This window comes from Phaethon aethereus (assembly GCF_964289735.1).
Source record: "Phaethon aethereus genome assembly, chromosome: 20".
Taxonomy (NCBI): domain Eukaryota; kingdom Metazoa; phylum Chordata; class Aves; order Phaethontiformes; family Phaethontidae; genus Phaethon; species Phaethon aethereus.
The window spans coordinates 10,223,569-10,249,629 of NC_138596.1; the positions used below are offsets into that span (position 1 = coordinate 10,223,569).

General features: G+C 34.2%; 1 protein-coding gene across 1 annotated transcript in view; it reads right to left on the reverse strand.

Moving 5' to 3' along the window:
* C5 (complement C5) overlaps positions 1 to 26,061 on the reverse strand; it is a gene marked incomplete at its 5' end in the record, with an annotated part of 28,035 nt that overhangs the window by 1,142 nt on the left and 832 nt on the right. Inside the window, 38 exons of the mRNA XM_082008933.1 lie at positions 161 to 244; positions 784 to 873; positions 1,247 to 1,333; positions 1,534 to 1,639; positions 1,736 to 1,810; positions 2,519 to 2,621; positions 3,313 to 3,364; positions 4,008 to 4,089; positions 4,914 to 4,976; positions 5,350 to 5,502; positions 6,246 to 6,451; positions 7,319 to 7,490; positions 7,788 to 7,883; positions 8,333 to 8,492; positions 9,363 to 9,438; positions 9,588 to 9,800; positions 10,020 to 10,109; positions 10,711 to 10,771; positions 11,331 to 11,552; positions 12,185 to 12,324; positions 12,987 to 13,063; positions 13,501 to 13,591; positions 14,255 to 14,455; positions 15,043 to 15,108; positions 15,421 to 15,550; positions 16,404 to 16,553; positions 16,734 to 16,943; positions 17,411 to 17,614; positions 18,212 to 18,412; positions 18,642 to 18,757; positions 19,094 to 19,220; positions 19,959 to 20,064; positions 20,358 to 20,448; positions 20,941 to 21,023; positions 23,109 to 23,200; positions 23,815 to 23,885; positions 24,513 to 24,675; positions 25,578 to 25,770. Of these exons, the coding sequence (XP_081865059.1) occupies positions 161 to 244; positions 784 to 873; positions 1,247 to 1,333; positions 1,534 to 1,639; positions 1,736 to 1,810; positions 2,519 to 2,621; positions 3,313 to 3,364; positions 4,008 to 4,089; positions 4,914 to 4,976; positions 5,350 to 5,502; positions 6,246 to 6,451; positions 7,319 to 7,490; positions 7,788 to 7,883; positions 8,333 to 8,492; positions 9,363 to 9,438; positions 9,588 to 9,800; positions 10,020 to 10,109; positions 10,711 to 10,771; positions 11,331 to 11,552; positions 12,185 to 12,324; positions 12,987 to 13,063; positions 13,501 to 13,591; positions 14,255 to 14,455; positions 15,043 to 15,108; positions 15,421 to 15,550; positions 16,404 to 16,553; positions 16,734 to 16,943; positions 17,411 to 17,614; positions 18,212 to 18,412; positions 18,642 to 18,757; positions 19,094 to 19,220; positions 19,959 to 20,064; positions 20,358 to 20,448; positions 20,941 to 21,023; positions 23,109 to 23,200; positions 23,815 to 23,885; positions 24,513 to 24,675; positions 25,578 to 25,770 (4,703 nt within the window). The remainder of the gene's footprint in view (positions 1 to 160; positions 245 to 783; positions 874 to 1,246; positions 1,334 to 1,533; positions 1,640 to 1,735; positions 1,811 to 2,518; positions 2,622 to 3,312; positions 3,365 to 4,007; positions 4,090 to 4,913; positions 4,977 to 5,349; positions 5,503 to 6,245; positions 6,452 to 7,318; positions 7,491 to 7,787; positions 7,884 to 8,332; positions 8,493 to 9,362; positions 9,439 to 9,587; positions 9,801 to 10,019; positions 10,110 to 10,710; positions 10,772 to 11,330; positions 11,553 to 12,184; positions 12,325 to 12,986; positions 13,064 to 13,500; positions 13,592 to 14,254; positions 14,456 to 15,042; positions 15,109 to 15,420; positions 15,551 to 16,403; positions 16,554 to 16,733; positions 16,944 to 17,410; positions 17,615 to 18,211; positions 18,413 to 18,641; positions 18,758 to 19,093; positions 19,221 to 19,958; positions 20,065 to 20,357; positions 20,449 to 20,940; positions 21,024 to 23,108; positions 23,201 to 23,814; positions 23,886 to 24,512; positions 24,676 to 25,577; positions 25,771 to 26,061) is intronic.

Here is a 26,061-nt window from a genome sequence, read left to right on the forward strand (position 1 = left end):
ACCTCTCCCAAAGGTGAGACAGTGAGTGCCCAAGAACATTCTAAAGTCCTTTCTCCCAGAAGCAGAAACATGTTCAACCTACAAAAATCTGAGAAAAGTTAAGGCATGGCAGTTTTTATTCTAAATAAATTGTTAAATGGATTAAGAACATGACACTCACCTCTTTTATAGAGATCCAGAAGAGCTGCAGAATACTTTACAAAATAACCTTCTTCACTGCGAGATAAGATGTTCACTTTATAAACTGCAGAACAACACAAAACAACATTTTTGTTATTCCTTGTTCCTGCAATACATCCGAAATGTCTTACAGATACTCAGATGGAGAATATAATGCTCCTTTACAATACTAATTTCTGGGAAAATGACGGCTATAGCTATATATGGTAGGGCTAAGAAACATTAACAAGTTCTACCCACGCTCTAATCTGATGGAAGCTCTACCCATGCTCTCATCTAATCCCCCAATAACTTCCTCTGACCCCAAAGCCAACTAATCATGTTGTAATGGCACCAAGCAAGGGAAACGCAGTGCTTATTAGCAGAACTCATCAGATCAGGCTCACTGATGCACTAACTCTGGTTACGTGACTTTTATTCAGCAGAGTGTACAGGCAGCACTTAATTGTCTCTGCTCCAATATGTCACCTTTATATACTGTATGGCACTGTCAAGCCTACTGAATTTTAATTACTAAACATCTAATTGGAACAAAATGTTTTGCAGCAGTAGTAAACAATTTAACAGACCACATGAAATAGGTAATGACAATTCAAATATTACCATATGCAATATCATCCTGGCATGCAGCTGCTCTCCTGGTATCAGCAGTTATTGACTGATCTAGTCTCTCTTGTACTTTACTACATTCAGCTACATTGAGAAAGAAAAAAGACAGTGTTAAAACAATGTCATCATGTGTCCTCAAATAAAACATCATGAACCTCTACCTCTTTGGGATAATCTACTGAAACCGAGAAACACCATAGTTATGGGATTGCATGCTGGAACAATGAGTATTTAAAACACAAAATAACACCCTCAATCACATGAGCTTAATCCAGTCAGACGTTCATGATCATACTGCACATGTTGTTTTTTAAATTATTTTTAAATTTAAAATTTGGAGAGGACAACAGCTGTGTTACAAGGATTTTTTTCCTTGCATTTAGTGTGGTTTTGTCCAAAGCACTACACCGCATTTTCCCACCAAGTGAAACAGGAAAACAGCTTAAAAAAAGTTTACCTTCCATGCATTTGCATTCATCTCCTTCACACAATCTCACAAGCTTTTCATTTCCATAGGGACTATAAAATATAGTGCACCTTTTATCTAGAAGAGTCAGAAAGAAATAATAAATACATAGAGAAAATTAAAGTCCAAGAAGTGAGCACTGAAACTTTGTGAGTCAAAAGTTACCTAAGCTTAAAATAACAAGGATCAAAAAGCTGTTGAAGAAGGAAAAATGTAGTCTTTAAGGAGGAAGAAATAGTTAAAAGACAAATGTGAATTTGAAGACATGGAACACATACCTGGTGCATGATATTCATATACAGTGAATGTGGCAGGATTTAGCATTCCAACCCGGAAAAGCTCACTTATTCGGAACTCAACACACAGAAAATTATTAGCTGGCACCTATTTGAAAGGCACATGAATTAAGGTGCTCTAAAGGAAACAAAATTATTCCAAAGAGTTCAAGTAGTGCTTACAGTTATGAAAAAGGTAACATACAGAGTCTATCTGCAGAATAACATGACCATCTTTTATCTCATAATCTGCTATCAACTGATCAACTCCACTTGCAAGCTGTAGGGGAGAAAAACAGAAAAATCTTTTATACAAGTTAAACATTTTTGGATGATCTTGAAGGTTTTGTAATCCATAGCTTTAACATAATTCTGAGATGCAAAAAACCCTTACTTTAGGGTTGCCTCTTTTAAGGAAATTATCCTTTTACTCATTACATGAAGATAATAAAGAATAAAAGAGCTAATTATCCTTAAAATAATACTTGAGTCCATGTAGAGTATCCTATTTAAATCCTATAAGTGAAACTCTAATTGCCTTTAACTAAAACTCACATGCTTGTCAATAGGAGCTGGATGAACACAAGCACTACAGTTAAGATTCAGTTCCCAAACTTTAGCTGACTTACAGTTAGGTGTGTATACCAACAGTGTTCCCTTTACAGCTAGCAGATACAGCATCTCCAGAGGTTGATTCACACTACCCTAACACAGACGACAACCACTCTATCCACTCTTGTCTTTACACTAACAACAGAGGGAGCCTAGATGTCAAACTTTAACTAGATGTCTAGCTTCTAACTCTATAAAAAAATCCATAATTTAGACTGAAGTAGATTATTCTCACTAGTATTAGAAGTGTTTAGAAGCAATGAGGATACAATGATATGTCTGCACTATGACTCTAACAGAAAAAGATGAAGAACAGTAAATATTATAGTTCTGTCAAAAAAACTTCAGTAAAAGAAAAAAGTTCTCTAATACTTACAGTAGATAAGTCTTCTGTATTTGCTTCCAATCCACTAACCAAACCTATGTCCATCACAGCATGAGCAGACCCCGACTGTGGCTCTCTCAAACCGGGCCTGTACCTAAAATAGATTAATATTGGTTAAACATAACTGAAATTAGAAAGAAAACTTCAAATGTGATCCCAGAAAAACTTAAGGAAAATTCTATCAATATTTAGTTCACGGTAAACCTATAATGAAGCAAAATAGTCCAGATGAATCATTTCAGATGATTCATGCATAAAGAAGCTTGTCTTAATACTTATGTTCCAGAAGAACCAATATATAAATTAAAGCAAAACTCTCTCCCAAAGACATCATGACCTTTGGCTCTAATTCTGTTTACACACAGATATATCAAAGTGAAGAAACAGGAAGAAAAGATCAGAAGACCAGGTGCAATTACTAATAAAGAAAAACATTTTAATCTCTTAAAAAAAACACCTCAATTTAACATAAGTATGTCAGTTAATTAATATTAAAACAATACCTAAGGAAAACCCAAAGACCAGAAAGACTTTGTAACATTCTTAGATTAACTTCATAATGCGTACATAGACTCACAGTGCATTTGCTTTGCACTACTCCAATTCCTTAACATGACAGCTGGGAATTCCACCTTTGCAAAGGAGGAGTGTTGAATATTAGGAAATCCAGGACATTTAGAACAAGCATTTGGTTAAATGAAACCTTTAAATGCAAAAAAATGGCTCAATCACTGAGGAAAGAAAAAAACAGCCAACCAAACAAAAACCCCATCAGCTGTACTTACTTTGCACAAGCCTCTAAGCGCCCAAGTGGCTCACCATCTTCTTTTCTGTACCCTTTTCATAACAAGCAGAGTCAAATAAGTAGTTTTATAACTCTTCAGAAGCACCAATCCAAAATTCTCATAAAGCATTTTCATAATTGAAGGATAATTCTTTAAATTGTTTTGGTGGCTATTTTTATAGGAACTCATTGTTTAGCCACAAACAAGTAACATATACTTCTTTTACAATTCAGGAGAAATGACAGCTTTAATGCTTAATTGTGTACTTATGTTATTAAAACTACTTCATGGCAAAAGCTTAGAATGTGGTTACATACCCTGTTGTAATTGGACTAGAACTCTCAGTACCTTGTAGAGCTCACCATAGCTCCCTCCACCCCCCACCATATTTATTTCTTCTCCTGGAATTTTGTATTCCTCGCTCCCTGAACTCCAAAAACTCTCCCAGAAATTAGTAAAAATACATCTAATAGGAATACATTAAAAATTAATTCTATTCACAAAAAGGCAATAGTTTCAAGAAGGGCTAAAAAGGTTTCTAGCAATTTCTTTTCCCGTTCTGTGTTTAGAACATGACAGAATTTATTAGTTTCATTCTTAATAAGAAACACTTTGTTAAATGAAGTAAGGGGTTTTTTCCTCCCTCCCTTGCACTGATCTGAGTAGTAATATTTAAAACTATATTAACCATTTACCATCATCTCTCTTTGGAACAATCTTCAATTCAAAGTTACATGACTCCTCAGAAGTACCGATTGTATTATATACTGTCCTCACCTACACATGTACAAATACATTAGACAAAACAGAAGCAGTAAACAATCCTCAAAACTGGCATAAAACTGTGAAAACTTATAATATGGAGAATATAATATCAGTAAAAACAAGTCTGTACATCATGATTAGTTTTGATGGACACAAAGCAGAGTAAATAAATGATCAGCACAGAAAGAAGTGGGGAATTCTTCAGCAAAACCACACCATCCTTGTTGATCATATTTACAGGACTAAAAATATTACTGAAACAACTCCTGGTATTTTATGAATATAAATATTAGTACACAACAATATGTACATTTCAGATGTTATTAAATTTGATGCTAGAAGAGGCTATGAAAGATTAGAAGAAAATTTATCATGGCAACAGCTTAGTATTTAGGCACACAAAAATTATTCCTTTAAATATTGCAAGAAAACAGTTTCTCAATGACATTGCTTAATGTACTAAGAGTAAACACCAGAATAACAGAGAATAGAGCAATTTCTGAAAATTGATCACTAAGTTGGGTATTCCCTGTTCGGCTGTCTAAGCAGAGACAGTAGCAATTGATAAGCATTAAAACCAAGTTGATCATCTATTTAGATTTACGGAATAGAAAACCTGTGATGAAAAGGAAGAAACTTCGCAACTTCTCTCTCATTAGCCGTAAGTCACACAATAGCTTGTACTTAATCTAAAATACAGCCACAATGACATCCATCACTTCATCTAAGGGTAAGGGCAACAAATGGAATAGTTTATGAAAAATTTCAGTTTATTTTTCAATGTTGATATTAACAAACCAGAAAGTCCATTTAAAATAAATTGTTTGAATGCTTACATTTACTGTAGCTATCCCAGTGCTGCTTCCAGTGCTTACATATATATCATCATCCAAAGGTATCTAAAGGATTGATGTTAAACAAAAAGTTGTAAGTTAATAATAAAAGTATCGCTATTAGCAACAATTCAGGTCAGATGATCTGCTTGTCTTTTCTACATTTTAAATACATATTAAGGCCTGAGGCTACAAACACATTCTATAAAAAAAATCCAACACCTTCATAGGAACAAGCAGAGATATTAAATTTAAATGAATATTCAAATGCATTAAATTTAGCAGATAAACAAAGTCCCTAAACATTTGCTATACCAATTTACTACCAGTTTATTGAAAGAAAAAGCTACTTCAGTAGCAATTTCAAAGTTAAAATAATTATTTAGTAAGTTGATAAGAATTCTGCTTTCACTTTTCAAAAGCAATACTGTTTACTCACTGTCATAGTTCTTCCCACGAAATTATCTTCTGTCAGTTTAAATAGCTGAAGGTCTCCATAGTTTTTGTATGCTACCTTAACATTCATGTCCAAATTAAGCCGTTTGACAAGAAGGGAATATTCAGTCAAGGCCTCAAGGGCATTAATTGTGTCCTGCCAGAAATAAATTATAAAGAATATTCCAGAAATTAAAAAGAAGTAAAAATGTGTTATAAAGGAATTTATTTTCTGCCACCTAAACATGATTACAAATGATGGTAACCATTACTAGCTAAACAGCCTAGAGGTGTCTCAGCAGTACACTTAACATGGTAGTAATATATTTAACACTATACTTAGACATATTTATGTAATTTAAAGAAAAGTATGCAAGTACTAAAAAGGAAGCAAGCAAATAGCAATAAATTAACGCAGCACTCCTTGGTTTCTTCATAGATTTTTAATAATTTTGAAAAAAGGGAGGTTGCAATCTGGCAACTTTCACTTGACTTTTAATCTATTTATGCATACTAACACAGTTTTTACAGTGAAAAAATGCATACCTTCTTACACTGCATTCCATTTTGGTGGAAAACAAGAATGAACATCATGCCATGAAATGAAATATATTCTGTTTTATAAAAGCAGTTGGGAAAACAGTTTTGTTCCTATGATTATTTTCATTCAGCAGATCTGAAGTCAGAGGAATCAGCTTGCAAATTTCTATTTATAGTAGACTTCATTAAGGAAGTCGTATTTCCAAGAGACAAAGAATATCATGGCAACAGAGTAATTTGATACTAATTCTATACACAGGACACCAAAGTTGTCAATGTCGTCTTCTAGTGATACTACCCTCTTAAGACGTCTCTGATTTTGGTACATGAAGAATGATAACAAAATATTTAAAAGCTCACCTGAGTTGAATAAAATCCTCCACCATATCTTTGTTCTTCAGACAACCATTTGATGATTGGATTAGCATAGTTTTTGTCTCCTCTTAGCAAAGTAGTAAGCAAGGCATATGCTGTAGTTTCAACCATTTCTGCAGTAACAGAGCTGGGAGTGTGTTGGTCTAGTGTTTTGAAAGTATGTTTCCAAAAACGATAAATAGGAGGGTCACCTGCAAAAGTACAGAAGGAAGATTTCAGACTCAAATGTAGCAATAGCTCTCTCCAGACTACACAAGGTGGCCTATTGCCTACTCAGGTCAAGGAGAAAAGGAGGAACTCACTCTGCATTTAACAGAGGATGAAGATATACTCCTCTTACACTACTGAGTCTGACGTGTATACTAGAAACTGATGATAAAAGCAGCCTGATGCAAAGCATCTGGTGCATGTCTGAATAGTGCTGGTCCTGAACAGTGATAGAGAGGCCAAACAAATAGAATACAGGTTTTAATTATTTTTTTAAAGCCACTTTGAACAGACAAGACAAAGCTTTTCTATTCCAGTAGCAAATGTTACTTGGCAGAGAACAGCGAGTCCCTTGCCTGTGACAAAATACACTAAAAAGCAACAGCATTCACAAGAGACTACAAAGTCCCACATCAACCAGTGAGAAATTAAGAAGAAAACCCAACAAAACAAAAGTGAGGGCAGTGGCAGATACTGTGAAAAATTCTACTCTGAGCCAAGGAAGAGAGTGGACACATCATAAGGATGAGGAGGCAGACAAATGTAATCCACTATGGACACCTGCATAAAAGGAAAGCCTACCTATAGGATAAATGTGATACCATGGGCAATGACATATGCCTCGCTGACTTGCATACTGCTAATGAAATTGCACTGTTGAAAAGCTGAAAGCAGGATTCAATCTAGCAAAAATACTAGGCCACACAAGACTAAAATTAATTTATGCCAAGGCAAGCATCACTGAAATTCTCTCTCCAAGTAGTGCCATCACATTAGAGAATTTAAAAATACTAAAAGAACATCCTACCTGATAGCCAACTACAGTACAGACTCAGAGAATTTAATAATACCTATGACAGATGCTTCCTTCTTCAGTGCAGAGAACGCCGATCGTGCAGAGTGATGGTTCAAATCCACAAGAGCTAAAGCATATGAAGTTATTGCCATAGTAAAGGGGCTTTGAGCAGACTGCACATTTTTCATCAAATAATCTGCTGCTTTATTTTTAGCATCATGGATTTTCTGGAAGGATGAACAGGCTACAGCTTACATCTATTAGACTTATTTTTAAAGAAACACATCTATCAAGACAATATAGGTATATATAGTATCTTCTACAATGTATCTTATAATAAAGCGATCCAGAATTTAATTATGGTTCTTCTACTGATTTCAAAAGACAAAGACTTACACAGCAAATACATCTTAATATCTGAAATTGAAAAAAGCCTCTTGATTTCTTTGAACAAATGTTAAAGAAAATGGAAGAAATCAGAATCCCAGAACACAACTGCTGGCAGAAATAAAAATATCATTTACCTGAGTAGGACATATTTTAACTGACTTTTCAATTCCAATAACAGAAAACGCTGTGAGATACAAAGATTTTTCTTTAGCTTCTCTAGGTAATGTACCCTACAAAATAAAATATGTAAATATAAATACATAGGAACAACAGTTAATTTAAATAAATATAACTTTTTGCAGTTTGGGTGAGAAAACAAATAGAAATTCCTGTAAGAAATATCAGTTTGGTTTAACCTGAAAATATGTTGACTCTTGTGAAGGTAATAGCTTATTTGTAAAAATAAGAGAAAATTATATTATACTGTAAAATCAACCTATAAAAATTTTTTCTAAATATTAAGAAGTGGCAAGCCGCTGTTTTTAGTGGGAAAACAGAAAGGTTTGCAAGATTGTGCTGTTCTTTAAATGAATTTATAACAATGAAAATTTAGCAAAATTGTCTTGGATAGGTGTTCTGGTGCAATGCAGCTTAAAATATCTTGCACTGCTAAAACACATTACACCCTGGTGACGTCAGCTTTCACTGTATACGCACAGAACATATTTGATTTTCATACCTGTAATTTCACTGGTTGGTAATTTGAAAATTCACCGAATGACCCATCTGGCATTTGACAGTTATCAATCAACCACAGAAGCGAATTACAAACAGAAATTTGATCAAGATTTATATATTGATTGACTTGTCCAAGAATCCTTAAAGCAAAAGCTGTCAACCTGCCAAGGAAATCAAACAGGTCACATTTGTTTTGATTAGCAGATGCTACCACATTGCTAGAAGCTAGACACAAATTTGTACTATTTATGATTTAGGTACGCTACACACTCCCACAGTTAGAAGAAACATTGCAGATGAATTTTGAATTTAACTTAACAAATGGGCAATGATTACTCAATTTTAAACTAGGATCAAATTCCATGTTTCAGGATATGAACTCACTACATCACCAGAAGGTTACTGCATCACCAAAAGATTAATTTGCCGTTGTGAGAGGCAAGACAGCAACTATGTATTTTGCCTAATTTGCAATGGCAGATTCTGTTTTCCATAAACAGTCCTACCCCTCCTGTTTGACAGCCTTTAGATATCATATTTGTGTGAGCAAAAGATATGACTATTTTGCCACTGCTCCCATCCCTATACTTACTTAGCTTTCCTTCTTCAAAGCTGGAGTGCAACCTTTGCCTGAACTTATGATTCTGCAGGGAACAAAGGTCTACACAGTCCTTTTGTAAAATTCCAGGCTCAAAGAAGAGGTTTCAGAAATGAGCAAAACCCTACAAATTATCTCAGGTATGTCTACTCCTAACCATCGGCCCAGCTTGGTTGTAATGGTGTGAATTACGGACACAAATAAAAGATTTAGCAAGTGAAAACAAGGAATCAAAAGATATTATTCAAAGTTGTAAGTACCATTTAAATCTATCATCAAGCTCACCTCTCATGCTTACTAGGAAGTATCACCCTTTAAAAATTAGTTTTAATATAAATTATTATTTATGTAATTTATAATATAACTTATTATAAGCAAAGGAGTGAAACAAGCCTTTTCCATACATTCTAATCAAAAGACCTTTTTAACTCACCATGTGCTAGCTTGCCCATTCTTCCACATGCTATATGAGAAGTCAGGATTTCTGAATGACAAGATGCTTACAATTCCTAAGGAATATATTAGGCAGAAAACACGTTATGAAAAGAGATTTATATTAAAATTGTGTTTGCTCACTCAGATATATTATCTTTCTCACTCAGCAACGTTTATGCACCTTTACAACCCTGAAGCAAGAGAAGAAGCTATATTTTTCTACCTTCTTTCATCTTCCTCCTCATTTGAGTTCTTGAAGTTAAGGTTTCGGGACCCAGTAAATGCCAGTTATGTGACTCTTCCAAGTAGTGAAACACATAAAACACTGGGGCAATGTTCATAAACTCTGCTTCTGCACTGCCCTTTGGCAGATTAGTGAGAATACTAAGACCACTAGGGCTGAGTATTGTGGCAATCACCTCACCCATAAGATGCCCTGTGGAAAAAAAAAAAACAAACCCAAAATTGCTTATAAGCAATCATTCCATATTAAAACTCTACACAAAAAAGGTGATCTGCAAAGCCTTTTCTCAAAAGTAGGAGAACCTAGGAGTAAATTCAGAGAGGTTTAAATAAAGGAATAAAAAACTGGAGAAAAAGAACATATATACAGAAAGTACATATGCAATACACTAAAAGTTTCAATTCAATTTACCTTTTACACTGACATTTCTATCAACTTTTGTTTTAGGGACCAGATTTAGTGGTATTTTATATCGAAATTCTTGTCGTCTCTTGATTGAACCTGTAATTGAAAATGTATGTATATCATACTTCACAATCTAAATCAATAGACGATTCAGATGTAATAGCCAGATTTAAAGGTCACAACTATCTGAGAAGTCAGCAACAAAAACACCTATAATAACACAAAAACTAGAAATATGCCCAAATGCATATGCAAACAATATCAACCTTTGAAAAAGAACAGGTGCAAACACTTTAACTTTTCTTTTGCCTTTTTTGTTAAGAAAAGAATCTGATCTGGACCTAAACTTTGTGGTTTCATATTTGTCTCCAGTTAAATGAGAACATATTCTGTTTTCATTAAGAAAGCACCTGCTAACAGGTTTTCAAGCACACTGAGAAAAGCTTAATATTATATCATAGTAAAAGGTACATATAAATGTTCCTTTAAGAAATTAATCCAATTTCTTTAGAGACTAGATATTTTAAGATGGATTGGTTAGGCAATGAAAGGACAGGAAATCCTTGGAAGGAACATATGAAGAATATTTCAGGAAAGAGAAATGGCAATTTTTTCACATTACAGAAAACTTGATCATAATGAATCAAGAAAATGAAAAAATAAACAAAGTAAAGACATACATGATCGATTTTCTCACCATAAACACCTTGTGGATCCAAAGTGAAACCTGCATGAAGTTCTTTCTTAACGCCTTCTGGCTGAAATCATTAAAAGGAGAAGTAGAAAATGAAAACACTTTTCCTTAATCAAATATATTAGCTGAAACAACAGTTTAAAACCATAGTATTTTTGCCTTCTACATCCTCCTCTGTAGTTGAGTTTTACTTAACTGTTCTATATCTATCCTACATACATTTAAGCTAGTGTCCTATCTTCCAAAATCCTTGAGAAAATTTAACATAAGATTCAAATAAAAGCTTAGGAAAGTACAAAATTACAAAAAAAGTATCTTTCAATGAAGCATGCTTAAGCAGCTGAAAATCCGAACCAAGTAACTTAGAATAAAATATTCTCCTTGCTTACCAAGTTATAATCTATCTATCTATCTATAATCTTTCTGACAATTCTTATATGCAAGGTTTAAAAATGTGTGTACTTAATACCCAGTCATGCATTTTTCCACTGCATACACTCAGTGAATTCAATGACATCATGTGATATTTTTGATTCTGATAATATTAAAATAATATATTTTTATTTCTTGTGACTGAATCAATATGAAATTCAAAAACACTACAAACATTTCTTTTTTCTTACCATTACACGTAATGTTTTAACTACAGTTTCACTGTTCCTGGCTGTCAGCAATGTAAAGTTGATAGTGTGAACACCTAATTCCAAAGGAAGTATTCTGAATGTAACTGGTGATGAAGAACCGCCATCTAGATTCTTAAAATTACAGTTGTGTATCCTTGATTCAGTAGTTGGAGAATCTCCAAAAGAACAGATTCCATCTCCAGCTGCTATTTTAACACAGAACTGAAATGTTGAAAGATTTTAAATGTTTCACCTCCATGACAGGTACAACACCAGAGAAATATGAAAGCCACTGAAATACTATAATGAGCATTCTATTACTGCAATACTACTTTTCCATTTACAATGAGCAAGTATTGCTAACTTTGGAATTACTATTACTTGCACTAGAGACACACTAACAAATGTTCATTAGCAACACCAGGGAACACCTATACTAGGCTCCATACACATATACCTGCTTCATACATGTATGTTTGCATACTTCATTCAAATTTTTTTCAATAATATTTTTGTACTTCTGTTTTAATGAATTACCTTAAAAATAGTCCTTTTATATTAAATTCCTAAACAGTGTAATCTGTGAGCTCTGGAGCAGGTAATTCAAAAAATGCCATCACTTTTTGACACTGTGTCCAAATGATTGGAATAGAAAAATTGTACTTTAACTTTCATGAGGCAAGAGCACGACAACATTGTAATCAGTGGAATGGCTGGAAATGAAACAATTAATGATTGGATTTCATTGTTACATAGTTATGTAGAGCATACATAACATTAGCTGAAGGACTAGAGAAATCTGATCCAAGGATTATGTTAACCTTTCCATAGAACTCATTAAGACCACAAATTACCTTAATTGCAGAAGCTTTATGGTTATAAACTGATCCTTTTAACTCAATTTGTTCTCCTCGCACCACAGAATAAGGAACATAAACGCTCAGGAAGATATCTTTTACAACCTGCACTTCCAACGGTGCAGCAACACATATACCTAAGAAAATTAAAAACATAAAAGCAGATTATCTTATCCACCCTTCTGATAATGTAGGTAACTTGTGGTAACTCACAAGTTCAAGAAAGTCTTCACATACTTGCTGCCTTTACTGATGACTTATCATTTTTCGATATGTACTTTGAAATTGTGCAAGGTTTTTAAAAAGTGAACAGGCTCTTGTTTCCTGTTCCAAGTTGCTGTCTCCCACCCTTCACACATATTTGCTGACATACCAGTCCTTTGAGGTTCTTCTCCTTCTTCCCAAAGCGAGAAACAAATTTTCGGTTTGGACTACCATATCTATTGGAAAATTTGTTTCTTCCTCTCCACAAGTCCCTGAGCTATTGATAGCAGGACACTGTAAAGTTGTGCCAGGAAAGAATCACTCACAATTTGTTCTTATATTCCTCTTAGTCATTTGTTATAGGCCACTGTCAAACACAAGCTAGGCTACACAGACCTTTGTTTTCCTAGCCGCTTACATTCATGACAAGAAATGAAGTAATTTCCTTTCCCTAAAATATATATTTTGATGTTTTCCTGTTTATCAACCAGAACGTTTTAGAATGTGTGTCAACTGCAATGAGGGATTCTGCAAAATCCAAATGGAAAAGCTCCCTAATTCTTTTGCTACAATCCAGTTAGGTTGCAGTACCTACCTTTATCAGAAATGCCAACACCTTGTACTTCCCAGGTAGTCAGCGAATCAGGCAAGGTGACAGACAGAGTCTTTGACCTGTGTTTAGAAGTGTTAGTACATTTAAATATTATTGATAACCATCTGCTAACACCAACAGCTAATCAACACAAAGACAGTATGTGCCCAGAGCAACTCCTGTATCTAAGACTTAGGTAAGACAAGATATAAGAGCATATTTGGAAAACAGGACTTCTGGACTTTTGTTTGAGTAAATTTGGTTTTAGCCATCTTTACAGAAGCTGGTGTTTAACAAGGTCAAACATGAAAGAAAAAGTGACTTAACAATGTGGGTACAGACAGCATACCCTGCATGGAGGGAAACATGGTATGAATAGCTTTTTGTATAAGACTGCATTTTAGCATGCATCTTGGGTACAATTAAGGCTACCCAGCTTAGCTCAATTTTAGCATTTACTTTCTATAAAACTGATGACTAAGTCAAATGTTGGTAACTGATTTGAGAAAAGTAGCACCTTGGAGAAACTTGGTGAACTTCCCATAACCAGCTTTCAGGGAAGTAGCTGCGAACTTCTGCCTCATCCAGTTCCAAGATAGCCTCAAAATCTGAAGAACATAAATAAAGCAAGTCAAAAAACCAACCAAACCACCTGCCAACAGCCTTCCACCAAAGGCTTCAAAATATTTTTCCCTATATTTTTCCTTGGTTTTGTGTGTGATACTGTATTATTCCATTTACTTGCCTCAGGTTAGTCCTGATAAAAGAAGAAAAGGTACCTGAATACCCTCAATCAAAAGCCTCTGTTAATCCCACCTCATCTATTTACATATGTAAATTTACAATCCAGACAGATTAACTTGTTAACAACAATTATAGGGAGAGAATGGGAGACAAGAAAATTTCACATTCCCACCAATCTTTCCTGAGATGTTACACATCGGTTGTTTTGGGCCTGGGCAAAGGACTCAAATTTAGTATTCAAGTTTAGCATTGCCTTCACGGGCAATGACTCTCTCTTATTGCAGTTCTGCTTGTTCTAAATATGGGTGAGTAGAATATAGCTCTTAATAGAAGAACTGCTTTCCTACCCCTTTTTAGGGGTATACACCCAAGGTCTTTGGAGACTGGTAAAATTCCCTCTGGAATAACCTGACAGATAATAGGGAGGGATTAATAGATTAATAAAGCTATCATGTCTGTATTTATCCATATTCTGCTGGAAGCATTTCACCACATGTCCACAGGAGTGTTAAAGCTCTTGTACTTACGCATTCTTGCCAATATGAGAAGCTTATTAGGCTCTTCTTCCCGCAGTCTGTTTGCAAATTCACAGCAATCTCTAAATGCAGAAATGCATTTTTCATTACTCCGAATTCGCTGCGCTCTATCACTGCAAGTCTCAGTCACTGGATATGCTCTTACTCCAGCCATGCAGCATTTTCGAATTTCTGGATGTATGTATTTGGATGCTGAAAAAAATAATAAAATAATTCCCTTCCTTGAGATGAAGTTTTTATTTTCAAAATGCATCTTAACTCGTTATACTGAATATATTTTTAAACCTTGCAGAATTTCAGTGAAGGTACAGATTTGAGGATGAACACAAACTTGTCATTATTCAAAAGCTAGTGACACACACTTGATCATGACTATTCTGAATTAGAAATATAAATTAGGTAAGAGGAGCTTCATTACATTTTAAGATTTAACAGTCAAAGGTTCTTCTGACAGGCTTGGTCCCTGGTAGGTGGTCACTGGGAAAGACTGCCATATGGTAGTACTGCGAGTTTTCAGGCTATGTCTCTTCAGAAAAAGAAAAGATCTTAAACATATGCTGTGTTTTCAATGTGTACTTAAATCTTGCCGACTTCAAATTCAGCATATGGCTAAGAGGCTTCATAAATGGGGTCCTCTCTAAAGTCAGCTTCCATATTTGTCAGTCTCTCTCCACTTTTAATAACAGTAATTAAAAGTAGGAAGCAAACACTCAGATTCTTGATTTCTAATGGATGTGATTTTTTTCATAATTATATACTTTAAGAGATTTTTTTAACACCTTCTTTGAGTATCTTCTCCTTGAAGTCAGACCGTTTGGTTCTTAAAACTTCATTGCAAGTTTCACCTGTTCAAAAAAAATAGAAGTACAAAAGACATGACTTTTTTTGGAAAAGCATAGCCTACTTAAAAATAATTCCATAAAATAACATTCAAAATTTGGGAGACTTTTTCTGTTTACTATTTTAATTATATAGAAGTATTTTTATTTCAGTTACAATAACTGATCCACAAGTGATAACGTTTTCCACCCTCAAGAATCATTAGTATATGCATTCCCTATTAATTTAATGAAGTTCCAATATAATAACTGAGAGTCACAATAGAATATTTCAGAAAAGAAAACCCACATTTTCATGCTTAAAACAAAGGAATATACCTGCTTCATTTGAATCATCAGCATTTGCATTAGTTAAAAATGTAAGCCCAGCCATTCGGAATACATCAATGTTGTTGCGTCCTCCTCCAGCACCACACCCTAGGTCACTCTTTTCCAAATGTAGCATTATCTGAGGAAAAACCACATCAGCAGCTGACTAAAATGTGGAATATCGTATGATGAATGAGAAAGCTACACTTGCAGAAAGGCCACTTTAGTCTGGAAGATGTCCTCACAACACACTGAAGAACACCATTTAGTGGTATTTGAGCCAATTCAAGCACCAGCACCAACGCAGCCACTTTCCTCTAGTCCACATCAGGGTCATACAGGCGATTCAAGATGGAATGCTTCACTAACGTGTTTGTAACAGTCTGAGTATCAGAACTATCTCATTTAAAACTGATTCAATAGAGCTATAAAACAGATTCAAATGATTCAAGGTTGGTGCAAAAGTAGCCTCCTATTCTTCTCCTATGTATTTGGTATCTGACTGTTCTGAAAGTATTAAAACACTACCATGTTTTATCATAGGTATGGAATTCTTGCAGTGGCAGAGGATATGTAGGTTTTACTCACATACACATGTATCAAATTCTACAAGGACTGAAAACCTCTGTAACCCACCAAACACAATAGCATTTGCCATACCATTCTACCAGCGTGCCTTAAAAATATGACCTGCAAAGATTTTAGGGAAGAACTAAGAAGGAGAATGCAGTCTCCATGCCCCTCTGATCAAGCAGCTCTCTAACACTGCAACCTATCTTTGGCCAAGTCTGAAGGGTTCTAATGAAATAGTTCAGATCTGCCTTTAAAAGCAAAAATTTGAACTGTCAAATTTAAACCAGCAACTTTTATTCTAGATTTAATTTCTCTTCTGCCTATTTTCAGGCTTACTAAATGCATGGCACGTAATAGCTATCTGATTATGAACATGAAACAAATAGCAACTTGTTTTTCTTTTGTGGCTACTACTTAACTTTTTCCATTGCTCTCTTTCCTCTTCCTGTGACTCCATATACTGCCTTGTCAATAGATGACAAAGCAACAAAGGAATTGAATTGTGTTTTCATGTTAAGTGATACAACTTCTGCTGGATTCAGTATCTCTTTGCTTGATTGCAGCTTAATCTATAAATTGAAAACAAATCTTGGTAATTTTAAAAGCACATTGTTCCAAAAGAAATGCATCTGAAGGCAAACACCTCAATAAATTAAGGGAGTGTTAAAGAACTTGTGTAATTCCAAGTTAAAAACTGACCATAAAATGAATGCATACCCACAAATTTTAATGCTTATTTTCCTACTCACATCAACACTATTCCCACATTTCTGTTCCACATTCAGCCAAACTGAATCAGCTACTAACTCAGCAGTTTCTTCTCCCATGACTATGTAGTAAACAAGAAGACGTGCTGAAGGAACCATTTCTTGGGTTATCTGAAAAGTTAGATGTTCATATTCCATATCCTTAATTCTCTTATGAGTTCCAAAGCTTACAATCTTCCCTTTTGACATGATCTATAACAGAAAAATGATGGAGAATAAAAAAGTCAGATTTTCTATTTTAACATGTTTCTTACACGTTGTAATTACTTGCATTTAGATATAATCCAACACACACAAAAATGCATTTAGGGCCAGTGGGTCTAGTTCAAGGGAAGGTAGCGCTCTCCCTCATCCCCTAAAAAGAAGTGCTGTCACTGTGCATCTTGCTCTTCCTCTCTATTTCAACTGCTGACTAGCACTATTTGTTCTTAATCTCAGTCTATGTCAGATGAGAATTCAAAACAATGGAGACAATATTTAATTTAAACGTGAGACTGTTGTTAATTTTTTACTATAAGACTGACAGATCATGTATGGATTTGTTGTCTGAGCTGCACATACTCTACTCCGAGGATAGTTCTTGATTGTCGAGGTTTTTCGTCTAGGACCATATATTAAATCACAATTCAGTATTTTATGTGGAAACGTCTGTTACTTACCAAATAGCTGTAGTGATGTATTTTATGAATATACAGACTATGAGGATATACATTAATATTTATGATATCCCCTACTTGTAGTATTTTGTGGTTTGAAGCCCAGTCAATATAGAGATAACTCTGACTTAATGATGAATAAGCTTTTGCTTCATAGGTTTTACTTGCTTGGTTTTCATCTAGAAGATGTGGATCTGCAGTTCTTACCTGAAAAGATAATAAAAATGTTTGAAATTTGTTTTAGTAAAGGAGGACACAAAAACTGTGTGTCCTGACTTCTGAATAGTTAAGTACAGGATTTTACTTAAGAAAAAAACTAATTACAATATTAAAAGCATTCTGTGATATATTATTCAGAGGGATTAAGAAAATGAAAGCAAACTCAAGATTTTTATGTTTTCTTTAATAGAAAGATCTATGAATATCAAGTAGAATATAAAATGGTAGTGTAGAAGCACATACATAAATAAAGAGAGCAGAAAAGGTTAATGATATGCCTCCCTACATAGTGAGGGAAGCACTCTGATTTGTTTTCACATGATTCATTTAGATTTTTTATTTAATAATTATTAGGAACTAAATATGTGACAAATTAGGATATTTTGTTTCAGAACAATCTAATATAGAACAGAGAAACATTGTTTTATTACAGCACTTACATTTCATAACTGATTATTCATAACAGTCTCTAAATTTATAAACAATTAATTTTTGAGTGTAAAACCTTCCCACCAGTGTTGTACATTCACAAAAGTACAGAATTACATCCTCGAAGAAATAAATACAAGGAATGATTCAACTCACTTGAAACTCCAATATTTTGCTATCAGATGGGATATTAGCAACAAACAAAGCAGTTCCATCATTCATGCTTGTTTTTCTTCTCCCAGATTCTGAACCCTCTGATATCAACTCAGTCTCATCCATTTGCTCACTAAATGATTTTGCAGTGACAGTTATAGGGACATTTCCAACAAAGTCATCTACTGTGTCTTTCACCTGCACCTGTGAATCAGAATAGATAACATTTCTTATATGAATGGTGACATTTTTCAAGAAGAAAACTTTCAAGCTGTTAAGCTTCTTCTACAACAGCATGTGAAAAAAATGCAAATGGACAATGGAACTTAAAAGCATGTTAAGACCTACAGTAATATATACAAAAAAAGAGTAACGCTTCTGCATTACGGGTCTTATGTTGTAATGTGCAACAACACTGCTAATATTTACTAACCTTAATGAAGAATGGAAGTCCAGGCTTCACAAAGAGAGGAGTAGCAATCAAACTCAATTTGTAAGGAGATACAGAAAATCTGACACCAGCAAATTCTGCTTCACCACTGAGGCCACCTAACAAAATATTACGCCCTTTTTAATAATGACATCCTAGAGTCTGTATTTTCTCCACTTTCCTTCAAAGGGCACCACAATCTGTCTGTAATAGTAAAGACCTTGTATCTAAAGAGTCAATCCCTACCACTGCTGTGAAAATAAATAACAAAAGTAATTTAATCCCTAAACATTTTTACAGTGACAGATGGGCTGTTCTTCCTTGTAAGTTTTTCAAAGAAGGATTTCTGAATACTAAAGAAAGTCTGTTACTAGGAAAGTTATCCATATAATTTTTTTTTTTTTAGTTCTGTTTACATTTGCAGATGTTAAAAAAAAAATTAAAAAACAATTTACCTGTAGACTCCAACACTGATGCCACAATATATAAATATGACCCATCCAATTCTTCTAGACTTTGAAACCCTATAAAACTCACTGCTTTCTTACTGTTAAAATTGATCTCAGCAACTCCATTTTCAATCTGGAAATGAAATATAAACCATTACTTAATAGTCAATAATTTAGAAATAATATACAGATATACTATACAGAAATTCTAACTTGCACGTGTTTCTGCTCATTGTTTATTTTCAGAGGAAATCAAAGGTGGAGATGTTTTAATGAAGAATTCTTTATTCCCTGAAATTATTAATAATTAATCAACCAATGGTAGATACTGCAAAGTCTGCATGCAGGCCCAACAAAAGATAGCAATAACAGATATCTTCACTAAATGAGGAAAGAGAATGCCTTTTAATTGTTCCTCACTGACTAAATCAAAAAGGCCAGACCAAATGAAGGAGGGATAACTGGTGAAGAACAGACTCCCCATAATACATCAATATAATTTTGATCTCTTTGTCTCCCATCACAATTTGGTATTACTACATCAATCCTGTAGTTAATTTCTTTTGGTTATTCTGTAAGAGACAGCATAAAAGTTACTTCATAGAAATTTCAACCACACAGTTTGCTCAAGTGATTAATTGAACCAGACAAATTACATTCTCAGATGCTGCTTCTGAGTTCCAATTTAAAGTGCATTTCTAAGACCCTGATGATAGGATTACATAGAAAAAGTTGACACTGAATAGCTGTTGATGCAAACTAGGAGCTGGAATCCATTCTCTTCAAATTTAATGGGAAAACTTTAGTGGAATTGGAACAGTCCTGAACAAAGCATATGAAATCTACACAAACTAGGCTTGTTTCTTCTTACCCTAGTTATATGCATTGCACGAGGCATCATTCTTTTTCCAGTTTCTTCAATTATTCCAAACCGAAGAAAAACATCAGCACTTGCAAGCCTTTTATTATAAAAATAGCTGAGAACAAAACAACAATATAAATGCTTTTAAGATTACTTTTATAGCTGCAACAAAGCATTTGTTTTTGAAGAGGAGTAATTTCCTAGGCAAACAAATGTCCATGTAGCTTTAAACACTTCTGCTGAAAGTCAAAAAGGGCCACTTAGTTCTCTTACAGAGCAGCAAGGATTGTGATAATAGGGGTTCTTGAGGAAGTAAGAGAGGAAACTTCTGGACATGGGAGACTCATTCTTCAGGTAAAAGAAGAGGAGATATACACATATTTAGAAATCAAAGCCAAATTTCCTTACCTAGCTTTCACAACAATCCTGAAGTTCTCAAATTTATCAGAACTAATAAAGTTACTTTCTGGCTCTATGACGATGGAAAAGCTTGGCATTGCTGAAAATTGAGTAGAAAAGAAAGTCACTTAGATGTGGTTTTATACAGTAGGCCACAGGTACTCAGAAAGACACCTCTGTACAGCCATCAAAGAATCACAGTGGTTTCAAGTGATCTGAATTACAACATTACAGCCCCAAATCACAGCTGTCAGCTTGTCAGTGAAGCACAAGTTACAAAGCCCTAAGCTGTCTGCAGTTGCCCTGGCTTCACATTTTGCATCAGTGCAACTATGTCAAGATGACCCAGCATACTAAAGAATAACTCTGTTAAAGGCAAGTTGTATTAATACAGTCTTATACTGATTTGATTGATTAGCTTGAACTGACGTTGCCACTTGGCGTTACACTGTATCCCATTGCTGCGTATAAGCAGGCCAATGTTACCTTGGGCATTTCTGCATTTTCTTCCTCTGTGTTGCATAGCTGTCCTCTATAAATTTCACTGAAAAAATAGAGAAAAACGAAGGTTCACAGTATGGGAACACCTTACCATATTCCTTAACTTCAAATTTGGCAACAGCTGAGGTTATGAAATTCTTCTTATACTTGGCTTCAATCTTCCAAATTCCATACCTATGAAATATCAACAATCAAACATTTTTTAAAGTTGAAAATTAATGTTGAAGAAAAAAAATAATATTACTACTTAATATTTCATGTTAATAATTATTTAGAGAGAAAAATTCTGCACCAAGTTTTTGTACATATTCAATGCCTACTTTGAGAAGATTCTGCTTTGAGATTTTAGTAATTATTTTAAACTTAAAGCATTGAAATAAATTGGAAAAGAGTATGCCGTTATTTATACTATGACTATCATCAGAATTTTTTGTTTTATAGTTACAAGCAGAAAACCATTTTGGAGACTGGACACGTAATCAGGGTCATTAAGACGTTACGCACTACCTTCCTTCACTTGCCAATTGCAACCCCTGAGGTTAGACAAATGCGTGTTTGTGGCTGCAGGTCTGTTTCAATGCAGTCAGGATTAGTTTCTATCACCTACCTGATTTACCGTAATTTGGATTATTTTTCTTTGCCACTAGATGCACTCTAAAAGCAATTTGAAATTAGGCAAATGCCTTTACTTAAACCCGCAGAGCTTCTATGTGCAGAGCGTATCTAAATGTGTGTATCTTCTTATCTTACCACTCAAAGAAATTTGGTCTGGTTTGCTTTAATTTAAATACTACATCTATTTCATCTTTGCCAGTTTTGTAACATAGCTACATTTGTTCAAGGTAAGTGAAAAATGCAGTCTTTTTCCCTAATAATAGAAACATGCACAGAGTGTATGACCAATTATCAATTATTTCATTAAATAAAGGCAAACTCAATACAGTGAGCCTATTTATAAGGTTATAAAGCACAGTAATAAAGAATTCAGAAATTCCACAAAAAAAGCAGTAAGTTTGTTATAAGGAAACATTTAAAGTTCAAGTTGGATCAAGGAATGAATAATCATTTGACATGTACATACTATAAAAAAGCACTAAGCATGTTAGTTAACTTCTTGCACAGACACTCTAAGTTGTAGTTCCAACAGGCAGTACCTTGTACTTAAAAAGAAAAAAAAAAGGAAGTCCTTCAGCACATCACCATCTTAAATGATGTCAAGCAAACCAGCAAAGCTCTACTAACAAAACTTTGTACTATGGCCAAATCAAGTGGTTCACAGTGATTGGATCTATCGGAAAGGTCATCTTGAACAAAGACCATGGTAATCTACAAGCAATCAGATCTTGACTGAGAATGGGTACATGTATCTACACTGAAAAATGTATTTGTAAGATATATTAGCCAAGAAAATGCACCAAAGAACTCATGCAGACTTCTGTTAGTGTCCTTCTCCCTCTGACTAGAGCATTGAGGCACAACTGTGATTTACATAAATAATTTATAGAAAATCAGTTCCTACAATTCTTCAGCTGTATAGCACCCTGATAAAAATTACGCAAGTCTACTGTTAAAAGATACTCAGTTTCAAGGATACAAAATTAATTTTTACTCAGACTGAAATTATTGCTAATTTCCTAATAAAAAGTAAAACAGTCAAAAATCAATTTTTCAAGCATCCATCTGCCCAGTCAGCAAATCTTCAGCACCCTCTCAGGACTAAATGGAGAACTGAAGAAATATTTATTTTATATGCTGCTGTTACTGGAAAAATGCTGTTGATTTGTATGAATATACACATGAAATACGAAGGTTTCCCCTCCTTGAAATCAATACATCTTTGACATTGTTTCTAACTCTACAGTAGAAAGCTTTAGTTTTTATTAATCTTCCTTTTTAATTGAGCATGACAAACCTACCACTAACTGTTCTTTAATTTCAGTTTTATCACCAGTATTTTCACTCACTACATCTCCTCACTTTCTCTCATTAAAGTGAGCATATGCTGTCTATTTGAAAACGCCGGGAGTAAGCTTCCCACTTGGCTGCAGGAGACAAATGTTAGTTTGGAAGTCAACTAAAAAGGAGAATACATGCTTATAAGTTCCTTATTTATACCACAGTTACACACTATGTGAAATGTTAGAAATCTCCAAGTTTTAAGTCAGGTACACTCTGTGTATCAAGAAAAAGACACTCCGACTGTCTTTAAGAAAAGGCAGTATTATGTTAATAATTCTCAAAAAGGATAAATAAATCTACTTAGGATTAGGAGGAATCTTGAAGTCAGGGAAAGAAACTATTCCAGTAAAGTCGTCTTCTTCTATAATATCCACTTTTACTCCTTCAGGATCCTTTAAATTATAATAGGAAAGAATCGGCAGTTACAGATCATTCTTATCAAAAGGAAAATCTTCATTCAGTGATTTCAGTGGGAGCCTGGCCATAACATATCTTTCTAAGAGTTTTGCCCATTTCACAGCATGAAAATACAAACATTTTTAGAAACAACCCAGACTGAAATTCTGATAAAACATTTTACTGTGGTTCCAACAATTAAAAGCTGTTATTACACAATGCTTAAAATTGCTAAAAAGTTACAACCCTATTGTTAAAGGCTAAAAAATATAGTAGTTACTGATTATTTTTTATGTCTTAAATGAAATAAACAACAGTATGAAAACCACATATTATTAAAATTCCCTCAAAAATTCTTTCCCCAGACATTAAAGATAATTAATTTTTTTTAATTTTTTTTTCCATTCTACAACAACTTCAGATCTAGGACTTTAAAACCTCTATCCAATTGTGCAAAGTAATTTTTAGATCTTTTAAAAGATGTCTGGCTACCTGGAAACACACCTAACAGTTTTATTAAATATTGATTGTGATACTGATTTACCATCTAACTACCTTTATTGTTTTTGTGATCTACAGAATATTAATATTAAATTTAATTACAACTTACCACAAATGTTAGGACAGTTTCTCGCCGAGCTGGCTGCAGCTCTTCATTCAGAGAGTAAACCCTGACTTTCACTGTAAGAATTATTACAATAAATCTCAAAGTCATACCACTATGATTTGAAAAGATTTGAAAAACAAACCAACCAACCAACCAACCAACCTGCCCCAAAACAACCTTTTATCCCTGTTTTTTAAGTTTTTGGTATTTATAGTATGCTCTTGACCTTTTGTCAGTATGGTGTACAAACAGTATTTATTCGTGCTAGCAATAAGGGACCCTGCACCACCACTCTGTCACATTGAATCATCACAATATAGTATCTCACAGTGAATCATCACAGTGCAGTATTATTTTTTACCATCACAATCCTAGCATATCACTTTTGCAGGAAAAGAGCTCAACCTACATGAAACCAGTGATTCAGTCATTATTTCTTCACAAGTATTTTTAACATGTTCCCAGAAAAAATTTTCACTCTTTGTGCCACAGATTAATCATTTAGGGTGTAGAGGGCAGGGACTCACAGGATATTGGGAGAAGTTCAAAATACTATTCTGCTGATTAAAAAATTAAATAGCAGCCAATAGCAATACCAAAATATAACCAAGAGCTTAAAGGACATTTAAATCCTAATTCCATGGAAAAGTCAACAGACTTTAAAAATTAAATAACAGTCAAGAGAAGTAAGCATTATTTACCTGACTGATCAGGAGTATAGATTGGTTTGTCTGTATGAATAAAAAGAAACCCATTCTCATAGGAAACAGGAATTTTTTTTAATCTTGTAAAATGTGGAGAAACAGCTTCCAAATATACATACTGGACTGAATTCTCTGTTCGTGGTAAATCTGTTGGTTGAAGCTGGGGGAGATGAAATAAAGATTTGTGAAGAATATTAAAATATTTTTCAAGGATTTTTTTCTGCAGTATTTTTTGTTGAGAAGAGTCTCTAGATGGCAATTAGTATCCTGTTGTTTATTATTATTAAATAAAAACATCCACAAGGACTTATTCTTGCTTACATCATAGATGATGGTCTGCAGTATTAAGCTACAAATAGATATTTTGAAATTTTGCATTTTATTTATGTCCAGAAGTAAAATAGCCCAGTTATGAGGTTATGAGAGTACAAATTATCAGACTTCCATTTACACACATGATGACTTTTGGCCACACCAAAGTCGCTGTTGAGGTTGGTAGTCTGGTGAAATAACTATTTTGTCTGAAAAGGAAAACTGGGCAAGAAGCATCTCCTGGAAGGCATCACCCCAGGTAAAACGTTCTTGGTCATCAGCTTTCAGTGAAAAAAACTATTTAGCTTCCTGCACTCTTTGCTTCAAGCAAAGTAGTTAAATTAAGTTTCATGATGAGATCTGGGCCTGCTTGGAGCTTGTCACTGACAAACAAAGATCAAGTCTTGAACCTCGGTTTAGTTACCATTTTGGCTTACTATCTTGTCCACATTCAACACTTCTCCATTCTCTCCCTTTTTATTTTTTCAAGCTATGTGACTGTGATGATGTTTCTAAAATAGCTTGATTTTATGTTTAACTTTGGTGTCATTCCTTTACACTAATTTTATCCAATGTAATTTCAATTTCAGACAAACTAAAACGAAATAAACTACATGTGGCAAATTGAGAAATCAGGGCACTAGGCTTCCCTTCCTAGTTTAAAGAGCTGAAAACTTACTGTAATCTTTTTTAACACTTGTAACTAAACATAACAATAAAAACACTGCGAGCAAAGTCTGAATTCCTTACTGTTAGAGTTACAGCATCCTGGAACTTGTTGGCTGGAGTTAAAGAAGTACGGCCAGAAGAATAAACAGCAAGCTTATCTGGAAAGCTTCTTATGGCAATATTGACTGGAAATTCCTTCTCATAACCAAAAGCTTGAACTACAACTTTCTCAGATGCCCCAACTCTGAACATCTTTGGTGCTGTAAGGACATATCTGTATAAGAAATATAAAACAATAAAATGGTAATGGAACTCCATTTCTTTCTGATTTCTTACCTCTGTTTGTAATTCACTTACGTACACACCATTACAGCAAACAAGATAATCAGGCTAAGTTATTTTAAGACACTTGTTAAAAACAACAGTAGAGCCCCAGTCAGAATAATTTTTATGAAAACTGTAACATAACATTACCAAATAACAGCATAGGTAATGTTTATGAATTTTATTTTGCAGACACACAAAAGCATGTCTACTAAAACAGACTATTTACATGGAAATAATT